Raw genomic sequence first — 13,742 nt, forward strand, 5'->3', positions numbered from 1 at the left:
CCACATATCTTATGGATAGTGACAACATCACTAGCCATAAAAACGTTGTATATCCTATCATGAACATGCTAGTACTTTAGAATAGAAACAAACATAACACTCATATGAAAATTAAGTTTGTAGTAACATTAAAATTGTGGAAGCTATACCAATATTTGTATCAAGCATAAAATTATTAGAAATTATCCTGATGGCTTCAAATTACTATCCGTAGTAAATTATTACAGGTTTTTGCAATTGAATTAGGCGACTTTGCAATTGAATTCGGCGATTTTGCAATTGAATTTGTCCCGTTTGCAATTGAGTTTATCGCTTTTGCAATTGAATTAGTCCCGTTTGCAATTGAATTCGTCAGTTTTGCAATAAAGTTCGTCGCTTTTGCAGTTAAATTCGTCCGTAACAAGAATGGCAGCTGGAGAAAACACGAAAACATGATGTAGCAGCTGCTACAAGAACTTGTTCAAGTACAACAGTAGTAAACAACTCTTTATAAGGCAATAATTCTTCCTCTACAGCCTATCCAGACAGCTATCAGCTTTGCTGCATACTACCAGCTCCAATTACCTTCTAGTGTCTCAAGTGTAACTCTCCATGGCGTAAATAATTCATCTCTTAATGAACGGTTAGTTTCTTGGAGCCGTTTTGTTTATGACGAATTGTAATGCAAACGCGACGAATTCTATTGCAAAACCGAAGGATTCAATTGCAAACGGGACGAATTCAATCGCAAAGGTGACGAATTCAATTGCAAAAACCTGTATCAGCCCTAGCATGTACCTGTGATAAAATATCTAAAGTCTGGATACTACTTGAATGAATTATGGGATTTATGTGTGCAGTCTTTGTAACAATGATCTCAAGTCATTTTGTCAACCAACAAATTTAAATTTCTAAACTAGAATAGAATAATAGTTATCACTCACACTCGGACTACACATGGTACAGTCTTGCCAATTGCAATGTTGTTCAACCAGTTAGAGCAGACGCCATGATGTACAGCTCCTCTTCCATCTCTCGTTAGCACTGTAAGTAAACAACTAATCACCCATGGACTTGCCAATGATACATTGCTGGGTATGAGGGAACTGTGTGTGTGTAGTGTGTGTGTGTAGTGTGTGTGCAGGGATTTACAATGTCATGTTCCCCACTAAAACAGCTGACTGAAGATATTGCTAAACATAAAACTCCCTATTCAGTTATGCAAACAGTGCAACATCAAAGGCATGTCATCGCAGCAATTGATATTAAAGTTATAAAATATTACACGGGGTATCAAATTGTAAGGAATCCACTGATTCCACAAAACTCTTAAAAATGGAATGTAATCAGATCCCACTATCTTAAGGTCTTGTGTCACGTACATGGCTTATGGAGAAGGGAGTATCATATACTAACTATTGACTGCACCAAGTCTAAACTTTACCTTTCTTCATGAAGGACACAACAGCCACTGTGATATGAATCTCATTGGGGTTCTTCAATGGAGAGGAGGATATGGAGTAGTAACGCTACAAGATACACAACAACACATAAACATTAACAATAGAAGCACACATCATGTGGGTATGTACAGAATTATAATGTAAACAAACGTCTATATAGAAATAAAGAAATTTTGCTCGTATGGCACTGATCACATGACTTACAGTTTGAAGGAGGGGTAGGGCTGTGAGCAGCAGACAGACATCCATCTTCTGCAGTGATGGGAACTGTTCAATAACATCAAGTAGGTTGGGAAAGCAGCTATACTTCCAGTCTTCATACTCCACTCCACCTTCGGCTAACTCTTGTAGCTTCTCACGATCAGTCTCCCTGTTGGTCTGTAGGCATGGAGAATGGCTATACGTGTGTTATATGGGGTACAGAGTATGGGCCACTTGTCCCATACACACAGAGGTCAACCTACAGTAGTTACCAACGTATATGTACCTGCATGGCCAATAGGGATAAAAACTGTGGAGTGGGTGGTGATGTGATATCAAGGTAGTGTGTCAATGCTTCACGTAACGTCAAAGGAACTGGCAGCCTGTTGTCTTGTTCCCACTCTTCCTTATCTGTATGAAGTTAATAATTATAACAAAATGGCACAACAGTCTAGCTATAGAGAGTGTGTGTGTGTGTTGTGTGTTGTGTGAAATTCTCTGTAAGCTATTATTACTTGTCTTTGCAGCTACCTGCTTAAGAAGGCCACCTCTAAATATGTAAAGGCTGTGCTAAATTTCCTAAGTGAGAAATTTACAGTGAAGCTGGTCACTATCCCACCTAACCAGTGTATAATTTATATCTCCCAAGTTTGCTATTTGTATACAAAGTTACCAACCTAATACAGTTACGTAGCAAGTTTTAATCCAAGGGTAACTGCATGGTTTCACTGTACACAGTGGAGCTTTGCTATAATAAACACAAAATTTTTGTTATATTTTTCTTTTTGCTGCAATGATCAAGGTAAAAGAATATGGGGTCAAGTCTGAAATATTTATCTTTACATTGTTGAGAATTCTTTTCTTTTTAGTGTTTGTCAATACACACTAGTGCAACATAAGGCCACAGTTACCTGTGTCAGTGCGGTATTCAACCACGATGGGTTTATCTGGGCCGGGAGTGGGGTTGAGTCGTTTGAGTATCACCTCAACCAGAGCAGAGTCGTTCTCAGGATAGATAGCAAGATGGTCTCCAGGATTGTACACCTCTGGGCTCTCCAATACACACAGTATAGTGGAGCGACTGTGTCAACATAAAACACACAATTATAGCCTAGATCCAGTCCAGTGTAATAATTAAAAAAAAAACAACTGGAAACATAAACAACTGTCACAGATTGCATTCTGTTCACCATACCTTTTTAGGTATGTTTTGATGGACAAAAAACACAACACCTTTATGATACCTTGGCAGTATTGTTTGTGTACAATCAAGGCCAGATATGCCTTAAAAACAACCCAAAATACATCTTATAATTTTTGATTAGAGCTGCCAGTGGATGGTAAATTTTAGTATCCGGTACACCAAAAATACTTGTATATATACTGAAAATATCGTGATATTACTATTTGTCATGATATTTATAGTGACTGTTATATTAGAGTAGTTGACTGTTCTATTAGGGTATCTCGATTTTTGCAAACATTAAGGACTTGCAAGTACCAGGTATCATGTGTTCGTTAGTGATACAATAATAATCTACTGGCCTTAAAAGAGCTTATCGTTTCACTGAAATCTAGACAATGCGGGTATTGTTTCATTGAAATAGCGCAGCATTACTATAAAATTGAGATACTGTTTTGATCTTATGCATCAGCGGTTGTGTCTGTCTAATTGCCATGTACATAAGAATGAGGTGGGAAATGTCAAAGTGAGCAGATTGATTGTTATTTGCTAACACACTTTGCATACACCTAGCTCTCTTTGCATAAAACTATGTAACAGACAGAATCAAAATGGCCACTACACTTACATGTATACTCAGTTTTAATTACGTCATGCGTTATTCTTATGAACTAAATGTACACTAGTATGGCTATCTTATTTCAATGCTTCTTATTGTTATGATCGATCCCTACTCAAAGTAACTTTCTTGTATTATGAAACCAGTAGTTCACTTCGTTTCTTCAAAAATACCTGACATAGCGTCCATTTCCTGAGTCATGTGTTACTAATAAACACTAAACATAAAAGTATGAACAACTAAAATGAATAAAAACATTGCACAAAAAAAGCTTAAAAGGTGGTTATCAATGAAAAGGTGAATAAATTTGTTTTGTGAAGATAAAAAAAACTTGGGATTTGACTGATTTCAAGGCTCATGCTCTAACCATAGTGCTGTAAAGCTAATCACATAAAAACTTTTAAGTGATCACAAAATATTAGCTATCATCATGTTATTATCTACACCACTAGTCTGGCGCCACCTGCCCTTTCGCAAAAAGTAATGGTCTGGTGAAATACAGATACTAATGCACACCAATGATGTTCACACATAAATCACCTTGGCAACACAATGATTTTATTCGAATTGAAGGGCAAACATCTGACGTAACCAGCAGTTACATATGTTGTCTAGTTGAATTCCTTTTGAAATGATATGTTATCTGTATTTCACCAGACCCTTACTTTTTACAAAGGGGCAGACTAGTGCACAACTACAACACTACAACACACTAGTAAGTATCAGATTACAGATAGTAAACATTACTATATTTAATCTGTTAAATTATGGTAAAGGCAGTAGAAAATCTTGGAGGTCTCCAGGGAAGACAACATTTGAATCTGCACAGATAAAATTCACCTAACTAATGTTATACCAATCAACATTTAACTCTGGTACGTAGTGTTTCTGTACACAGATTGTTTCCAGCTACTACCACAACTACAGCAAAGACACCACACAGCATAAGCCACCACACAGCATAAGCCACCGTACAGCAAGCTAGCTTAACCATGCATGTAGACTAATGTACAGTAATTGGAACTGACAGCCATGTTTAGATAGAGAATAACATGGAACATTGAAGCATTAATATAATGGAATGTAGTACAAGAACTACAAGCAAAAACCACTAGAACAATGTAACAGCTACATACCTCACAATTAATAGGTGAAGAATTAGCTACATATTTTTCCAGCTACAACCATTACTAATGCCATTACACACACCCTGAATCATGTACTACATGTACACAGTCCGTACTCACTTTGACTCCTTAGACTGGAGGTTCTTTCTGCTCTTCAACACAGCTGGGTAGGTTGGCTTTTTGTGTACCTTGGAAAGAGCTGGGCAGATAAAACAAACAAGATATAGATGATTCATTGTTAGCTTGTCTACTGTCTCACATGTGCAAATGTCTTGATCCACTGGTGACTTATCCCAAGCCACAGAACGGAAATGTCCTTTCTCATAGCTGTGTGCCTTTCCAGCAGCAAGCATCTTATCGGCATCCTCACTGTTCAAGTTAGGACTAACATCAAACTCCTTACAGGCTTCCTATTGACAGTGGTACACATACATTCTCCATTACAAACCAAGTTAACAAATCTGAGAGAAATGTACAGGGAGTAAGTATGAAGTACATGCGAGGTTTCTTAATCTCTAGGAAACTAAATTCTCTTGTACAAATGTGAACAGTTGCTAAAATGCATCACACTAAGTGAGCAACACTTCATTAAATAACAGTTATGCTACAACAGCACTAAGGATATTCCCTATTGTAATTGTATACTTTCCCAGAACAAGCACACACAAAATAAGCCTGACTTCTTAGAAACTGATAGCTTCTGAGAAGAGGCCAAACTACAGAGAGTAATGTAAGCACACATACAAGAGTACATTGATATTATACTTCCATCATTACCAAGTAAGCACTTTTGCACCATGACCTGAATGACTCCTCCTGGCCGCACAGCTCGTCTCCTTCACCACACGGATAGAAACGGTAGCCGCCAAGTTCTTCAAAATATTTGTCAACTGAGTGAGCAAATGTGCAGAAGTTGGGGAAGGCACGTGAGCCAAGACCAAACACAGAAAACCTTATGAGAAGTAACACACAAAGAAGGTTTACAGCCAGCACATATTAGATAGATAAATATATACTCACTTCACATTGGAGAGCGGTTTTGGTTTGGTGAGGGATACATTCTCCACACGTGGTGACAGCACAGTGCTGATACGATGGCTTGTCCGTGGAGCTCTACAGATGTTCACAAAAAACACACACACAGGCTTATAAGTATTAGTTATGATTGTATGAAACCCAAACCCTGGCCATTGACAACTCCTAGGCTGACACCACTGACAAGGTTTACCATCAGCAATGAAGGAGTTAACAGTCTAATTAACTGAACAATCAAATCAAATATCAGCACAATTGAACACATAAAATATCACAAGGAAAGACTACCTATTCCCCATCAACTCCTCCAACTGAAACCTTGCACACACTGGGACCAGCCATTTTAATGCATTTCATTGTCACTATTCTTTGACTCTCACTACTGCAGTACACTGATCAATGAGCAAGCTGTATTGTGTCCATAGATTAATGCACAAATACGTAGCTGCAAGCTATATGGACAATTACTATCATTTTGAAAACTAAAGCTAGTCTGCATAACATCTCTCAATACAATGACAAACCTATTGAAATATCTTCACAAAGCAGTGGTCTGAGTTGTATGCAACTATTAGAAAATAAAAATTTACCGTGTATGTATATGCATAACCTGGTGCACTCTGCTTGTGAACTTGTACACACAGTACAGTGTCCAGTATTACATCCTAGTAAGGCCTTACCCAACATTATAAACATAATGTGCCCAATGTTGGATGGCAGGAAATTTTATATTTTACAAAACTGTTTGTACCAGATGGTTGGATTATGTTACCAAGGTTACTAAACAAATATAAACAGTATTATTCAACCCATGAGCTGGGAATTAGGGTATGACTAGGCTTTGAAGTTGAGTGATGTTCACTTCTAAAAACAACAACAACCTGACTTGCTAGAAGTGTCATTCATCATGGGATGGGTAAATGACATACGTTGTTATGGCGTCTGGAGGTTGTGTTGAGTATTAATCGTATTACCAGAGACCTCATCATTACGAAAGATGGTTAGTACGGCCCAAGTGTAGACAACGCACGCACACATGATTTAGTAACAGACATCACAACAGATTCTTTGTAAAACCCCCTCTGAAGTGAGGATACCTTGGTGACAGATAGCCAGCGCTTAATGTGTTAGATATAAAACTAGCAACAGAATCCTGCAACTGTTAGAATGTGATGATTCTACCATTGCATTAACACTAATGTAATTACAATTAAACAGCTCCATGAAGAAGACTGTACATGAGTGCTTCTTGTAAGACTACAGATGTACACATGTTCCATACTCAATTAAAATGAGATTAAAAATACATTTAAAAAATGAGGAATACTGTATTTACTTGGTTAAATGCTGCACCTTCAATAGTAGCCACACTTGAGATCGATTTAGAGCTTCAACATCATTTCGAGCATCGAGTGGCGGTCAATTTTGAATAGTTACTAGCTGTATCGATTTTGTTAGATAAGGTAACTAAGGTAATAAACACCACGGCATTCAACCAAGTAAGTCATAATGTCAATCCTAAGGTCAAACCTTAATGAATTGTGAAGACTTGATTTTTCCTCTTCAGCAAAAGTGATTTAATGACTATTTAAAATTTGACATATAAACTTTGGAACCCGATTGAAGTTTGGAAACCAATGCACACACACACAACACAACACACACACACAACACATGCAGGGTACAAGACACAAATATACTACACATATACATGCACTACACAGAAGTATACTTACAAACTTGTTGGATGTAATGACTCATACAGTGCCTGTCCAAAAGCCTCGCCATTAGCTGGAGGATCTCCACTTCCAAATGTACTAGTCACCACTAACACCAAATGCTCTTGTGGCAGGTTAGCAACATTGTACTCGTCCATGCACATCTCCTAAAGTGACACATAAGTCAGTCACACATGGCTTCTGTTGCGCACAGTACAGCTTCTCAAGTGGAGGAAGTCCTCACAAGCAATCACAATAGTACTAAAACAAACACTAACTCTGTCAAGTTACGTCCCATAAACACAGGAACAATATCATTTATGGAATCACCTTTACATTAAAAGGAACTATTAATAATGTAAAGTACCAAAAGAGGAAAGAGCATTTAAAACAGACAACTTTGCTTGTTCCAGTAGTAGCAGTGTTTTTGTTCCTAAGAACCTTAGCATTAAAATAATATTTTCTTTTGCTGTAACTTTTATGGCAACATATTTTTGCAAGTCTTGAAACCTGAAGCTATGTACATACTGTCTATAAACCTAGAAATGTTTTTACAAATAAGCTTTCATTTTTCAAGAGCTGAACTAAATCAAAAACACTTTTTTTTGTGTGATTGTTAAACTGCTCCAATTGAGTGTGTGACAAACAGAAAAGTTGAAAGTTTATTCGTGTCAATAAAAGTACTTTAAAATCACACAATTTATGAAACTAATTTCCTCTTGTGAGCAACTCTGGATTTATACAAATAAGAACCCGTCACACCATCTCAATGGACATACCCGACTGTCAAAGGCATGTGAAAACATGTCATTCACAATGCCAGCATAGTTCCTTGATCGGCCAGTCTCAGTAGCATAAAGAACAACAGTCTTGTAACGATTCTTCAAAGCGACGTCAGAGAACAGTTGTTTACTCAGCATTATTATGCTGTATGAGCAACAACAAAAAAGGTTGAGTTATATCAAATTATAGTAAACTTACTTCACGACAGATTTCAGCTTAATGGTACCAGTTCGGGCTGGGCCTGTCTCCTTTGCAACGATGTCTTTAAACCTGTAGTTTTTATAAGCGGGTACCTACAGTGAGAAAAGTACATGTGAAATGGGATAATTTTCAACATTCAATTATATTACAAATACTTGCAACTCAATGTACAGTGTGTGTGTGTGTGTGTGTGTGTGTGTGTGTGTGTGTGTGTGTGTGTGTGTGTGTGTGTGTGTGTGTGTGTGTGTGTGTGTGTGTGTGTGTGTGTGTGTGTAGACATGTATGTACTGTATGTATGTGTGTGTTGTTGTAGTAGCAGGATCCCATAAGCTCCTGGTAATAGGAGCTGTACTACAATCATGACCACATCCTGAAGTGTAGTGGGAGTCAATTATTAGTACATGGACACATCCTGTGTATGTGAGGTTAGGCAACCAAAGAATGTCACCTTGTCTTCAGGTGTGATCTGTGTATATTCATGTAGTGTGGGTGTGGTGTGTGTGGTGTGTGTTCTGTGTGTGTGTGTTCTGTGTATATTCATGTAGTGTGTGTGTGGTGTGTGTGTGTGTTGTGTGTGTGTTGTGTGTGTGTGTTGTGTGTGTGTGTGTTGTGTGTGTGTGTGTGTGTGTGTGTGTGTGTGTATGTGTGTGTGTGTGTGTGTGTGTAGGACAGACAGTACAATATCAAGGAAACATAGAGCCCATTTACTGTAGGCAAATATTACTAAACAACTAGGGGGAAATGTAAATTTGACTACTAGTAGTATAGGAATGGAATGCATGTGTAACTAGAGACATGCAGAACATATAGCTAGGTTATTGCGGCGAGTCTGAGCGAGCCCCACACTAGCAAGTCGATGGTACACTGTATATACATCTTGTTACAGGATAACTTACAAATGCTTTTATATTATTATTATTAAAGCTTTACAGTGGCCAGCACTGAAGGTCTGACAGCAACATGTGCTGCAGCCATATCACAAACAATAACCAGCTGATGTTCCATAATTATAAGGCTGGTAGGACAGGAGCATGTTTTATATAAGGTTGGTATGTATGTATTCCTTATTTTTTGTGCATCGTCCAAATGGACAGCAAAGATGATAGAGCTGAATCGCTCTGTAGGTATCGCAGAGAACTAAATAGATTGCGAATGGAAAGAGAAATACCATAAGAAGAGCATACAAGAAGGAGGAAACGCAATGGACATAACAGACAAACTGAAATGCCAGAACAGCAGAATTATGAAGAGCTACGAGACAACAGTATGATAGGCACAGGAGAGATCACTTATCTACAGAACAACATCACAACAGTGAAGAACAGTTTACAATGCTAATCCCCAACTACATGTCCAAAGTAGTACTGAGTGACGCTCAATGCAGTAGTGGTACTCAAAATAGATCATGACACCAGTGCCACCAGCACTGCACAGTTTAATCAACCAAGTGTCATTGCTATAATGACAGAATTTCATGCATATATAGATTCGTTACAAGTAATTAAATGTGTGTGTAAGAAATAGCTACTACATATTTTGCTCTAATGATCAACCATGCTGTCCATGCACAAATACAATTCTATGCAACTCAACTTGCTCAGACTCACCCCAAGATGTTGTTAGCATCTGTCTAGTTAGGATAATGCACAATACATGCAGTCCTGCATGTAAGTAGGTACCATGCCAGGCTAATGTATTACACACTTGTGATTCCAAAAGCATTTTAATATACATATGTAGCTTAATACAGGGTGTATATAGACATTTTGCTACCAACATTATGTACACTAGTGCAGACTGAACACTTCATTTTTGGTGTGCATGACTACCCAACCAATGTTGAATCTAAAACAGTGCCAGACTAGCTTGATACAACAACAACAATCTAATCCACTATAACAATCTTTAATGATAACAAATGTGACAACCAGGAAAACACAATGTCACAAAATGGTAATAGATCATGAATACAAGATGGTGGTTTATCACTAAACTGTACAAGCCTGCCTGTGGTCAAGTAACTAAACTGGTTGTCAAGAAGAATGGGGAAACCAATTGCAAATACTTTAGCAATGTAAGCAGGAAGCATTGTACAAAAGTTCAACTATGCAAAAACTCAAATTACATGTACATGGGAAAAATCACAAATTTATGGCTGGCATCTTTCTTTATTATAAAATGAATAAATTGCACCCTTAAATACGTTATGTCTCAAAACTACACAACTACCCAAACACAAAGTCCTTTGTGTACAATAGAGACATGAAGCACACAGAAAAACATTATGTTCAGTACTGTACATATAAATGTGATTGTATACAATACACATGACATACACATACCTGGTACTCATACGATGGACTCAAATGATAGTGAAGTAATTCCTGGTGGAATGTCTCCACAGTGCTACCAGATATTGGAGGCACCACCCACACCCAGTCAGTAGGACACCCACCTCTAGTACGACACTGTGTAACAAACACATCTGTTGTAACTCCTTGTATCACATGTACAGCATTATACCTCATTTTCCAAGTGTTGCATGAATATTTCTGATGCAGAGTGGTGATCAACGATTGTCACGTGGGCTTTCTAAAAGATTAAGAGAGATAGTGCTGCTAGCAGCGACAAATATGCACCTACCTGGAAACTGGACAAAACGGCTATGTTCATTTCAACCAAGGCTCTGTCTTTCCAAAGAGAGCGGTCCTGTTTAGTATCAAGTCCCATTTTCAGAGCAACGGGCTAGGATAGATTGGTGCATAAAACCTGACGAAAAGTTAAGTATAATATTTGTTTACCTTCAGCATATTGTAACGATAAACATCACTCAAGTTGCGAGCACCAATTTCTGATGACATATACCAGCCATTAAAGGGGCAGGCTGGAAACTGCAACCCTCCAATTTCAAGCATCATGTTGGCAACTGCCGGCAAAGCATACCACTTCAGATCAAAATCTTCAAACCAGTCATATCTACACACAAACAAAAAAATACAGTACGAATGCTGTGTGTTTTTGCAACAGAGGTTATTGTATGATTATTGTTATGGTTATTGTATTTTTACTTGTATGATTATAATATTGGAGAAATGACCCTTGCTTACAGCAGTGCATGTTGTTGGAAACATTTAAACTAGAGTATCTAAGTCAAAGCCACACAGTGGTCATGTCAAACACATGTTTGTATGTGTCAAACAAATGTTTGTATGTAGTGGCAAAATCCACATGCTGGCACTGCCCTAAACTAGAGTTTTTGTTACACCCAGATAGTAACTCAAACCGCGCAAACCACCTGGCATTCTGTGCAAACCGCCTGGCGTTTTACACATGCAGCTTTATCGTTTGCACATGTGCTTGCTAACATGTTGTAAATTTTGAAACTAGACCACGCCCAAGTCAACAAACAGAAACACTGCTGAACTGATGGCCATTATTTGAACAGCAACTTACTCTGGATGAGTGAGCCGCACTTCTAATATTAAGTCCTCAGGTATGGTAAACCATTCTGGTTCACCTCCAGCAACTTGCAGCACTAAAGGAAGAATATCAAACTGGCCAAACTTGTTGTCTGGAGGCCGCCAACCCAGCCGCATACATATCTAGAGAAAGTAATCTACATGTATAGATATATAAACTTTAAAAGCTCACCTTAGTGAATTCTATAGTTGCAGGATCTCCGATAACATGGCGGGTCTTATCAGGTTTTTCTCTTTCATATCCAGCATACCGAATCAACTGGTCATTCCAAATACGAAAGTCATGTCCTGGTTTTGTGCGTTGGCGAAAGATTGAAATACAAGACCTGTAAGGTTCACAAACAGTCACTATAAACACAAACACAATGAGCAGCTACATATCTTTTACCGTAGATTTCCCTGGTTGGTACCAAACTGTAAGTGTTCCAGTAAAGCCTGGAACATCATTTTGGTTGTGGTCACTTTTCTACAATCCAACACCTAGACAGAAAGAAAAAGTTCCTACAATTAACCAAAATACTGTAATCGATTTATTACATGTAGACTGTTCCAGACAATGCGGTTGATACATCTTGGAGCATTTCTCCAGGCAAGCTTGGAGCCAAATTCTAGCTCTGCCATAGTTAATTCATAACTCCCAGTCTCATCAATGGATGTTAGCACTTCATCAAGCCTAGCAGAATGTTCATCTGAACGTGTCCTACAAATGATATTGAAATGTACGTGTCATACAAGAGCAATAGAGTCCAACCTGTTGATAAAACTGTAGTACTGTTCTATGAAATCCTCCGCTGCCTCTTTTAATGTATCCCCTTCGTAAAGTAGTTCAGGACCTCGAGCTTTTGTCGGAAAGATGTGGGAACCAACACACTTGTCCTTATCGCAGCCAGAAGGATTTTTCTAGCAACAAAAGAAATGGTCGTAAATATGAACCAAAAAAAAAAGAATTTCAACTAACCATGATTTTTGCATTTATGAGCCTATCCTCTAGAATTTTTCCTGACCGATAATTGTGGATCGCCACTGGCTTTGCACGTTTCTTCATAGATGGCAACTCAATATCGCCCATACTCTTAGGTTTGGCCCTCTCTTCTGGAGCGCTATGAAGTGAGTGGCCCTCTGGTACCAAGCTCATACTCTTCTGGACCAGCCTTTGTTTGCTGATGTTCGGTGGTAACTCGATTGGGCAAAACAACTTCTCTTCACCTTCGACTGGATCTGCATCAATATTCCTTTTCACAGAATCGAGAAGGATTATATCATCTGGCTCATACAGCATTTCCTTGGACCGTCTCTCACGTGGCACAACAATGCTGACACTTCTGGCTGTTCTCTTCGGCTTCACTGATCCATCCTTACCATCTTGACCACCGCCCTTCATAGCTGAAGGGATTTTTTGAGAATCATCTAAGATTAAATCAACATTGCTACATTATAAAGTTATTTCTCCAGTATTTACCGTTGGTTGATGGTAATGGACTAACAGGTCCCCTTTTCAGACCGCTGTCAGTTTTCTTCAGCACAGATTGTGGCTTGCTTGCTGCAGGGGATTCAGCGGCCGTGACGTCCTTGCGGATGACATCGAAAGTGACCCGAGTCATCTCTGCGCACTGCTTCAGCAATAACATCACAGCATCCTTATTCATCCCTTTAATGCTCTTCCCGTTAACCGCAGTGATAAAATCTCCTTCGCGCAGAGAACTGTCCTTAGCAGCCGCACCATTTTCGTTCAATTTCTTGATTTCGTAGTTTGCTGGAGCAGTTTTGCTCTGCTGCACACGAATTCCAATGTTCTCGCCTTTGGTCTTCCTAAGATGAACGACCAGTTCCTTGTTACGCACAGAAGGCATCGCAGAATTAACTCTAGAACTCTAGCACACGCCAACAGTGTGCAAGGTTTGTAATATTAATTTTCTCGCGTGATTAATTATTATACTAATTTGATATTTCCGGT

General features: G+C 38.6%; 1 protein-coding gene across 1 annotated transcript in view; it reads right to left on the reverse strand.

The window, feature by feature from the left end:
* Positions 1-13,702, reverse strand: part of LOC136242698 (nitric oxide synthase, inducible-like) — a 22,729-nt gene extending 9,027 nt beyond the window's left edge. Inside the window, exons 1-23 of the mRNA XM_066034148.1 lie at positions 13,248-13,702; positions 12,747-13,195; positions 12,540-12,688; positions 12,326-12,488; positions 12,177-12,268; positions 11,961-12,114; positions 11,763-11,911; positions 11,111-11,285; positions 10,953-11,054; positions 10,833-10,901; positions 10,652-10,777; positions 8,307-8,401; positions 8,105-8,252; positions 7,344-7,492; positions 5,593-5,685; positions 5,350-5,524; positions 4,832-4,982; positions 4,693-4,771; positions 2,555-2,724; positions 1,930-2,054; positions 1,647-1,820; positions 1,424-1,508; positions 924-1,023 (exon numbers count right to left, since the gene is read on the reverse strand). Coding sequence (XP_065890220.1) covers positions 924-1,023; positions 1,424-1,508; positions 1,647-1,820; positions 1,930-2,054; positions 2,555-2,724; positions 4,693-4,771; positions 4,832-4,982; positions 5,350-5,524; positions 5,593-5,685; positions 7,344-7,492; positions 8,105-8,252; positions 8,307-8,401; positions 10,652-10,777; positions 10,833-10,901; positions 10,953-11,054; positions 11,111-11,285; positions 11,763-11,911; positions 11,961-12,114; positions 12,177-12,268; positions 12,326-12,488; positions 12,540-12,688; positions 12,747-13,195; positions 13,248-13,638 — 3,563 coding nt within the window. The 5' untranslated portion in view covers positions 13,639-13,702. The remainder of the gene's footprint in view (positions 1-923; positions 1,024-1,423; positions 1,509-1,646; positions 1,821-1,929; positions 2,055-2,554; positions 2,725-4,692; positions 4,772-4,831; positions 4,983-5,349; positions 5,525-5,592; positions 5,686-7,343; positions 7,493-8,104; positions 8,253-8,306; positions 8,402-10,651; positions 10,778-10,832; positions 10,902-10,952; positions 11,055-11,110; positions 11,286-11,762; positions 11,912-11,960; positions 12,115-12,176; positions 12,269-12,325; positions 12,489-12,539; positions 12,689-12,746; positions 13,196-13,247) is intronic.
* Positions 13,703-13,742: the final 40 nt, after the last annotated feature.

Source organism: Dysidea avara, chromosome 13 (genome assembly GCF_963678975.1).
Source record: "Dysidea avara chromosome 13, odDysAvar1.4, whole genome shotgun sequence".
Taxonomy (NCBI): Eukaryota; Metazoa; Porifera; class Demospongiae; order Dictyoceratida; family Dysideidae; genus Dysidea; species Dysidea avara.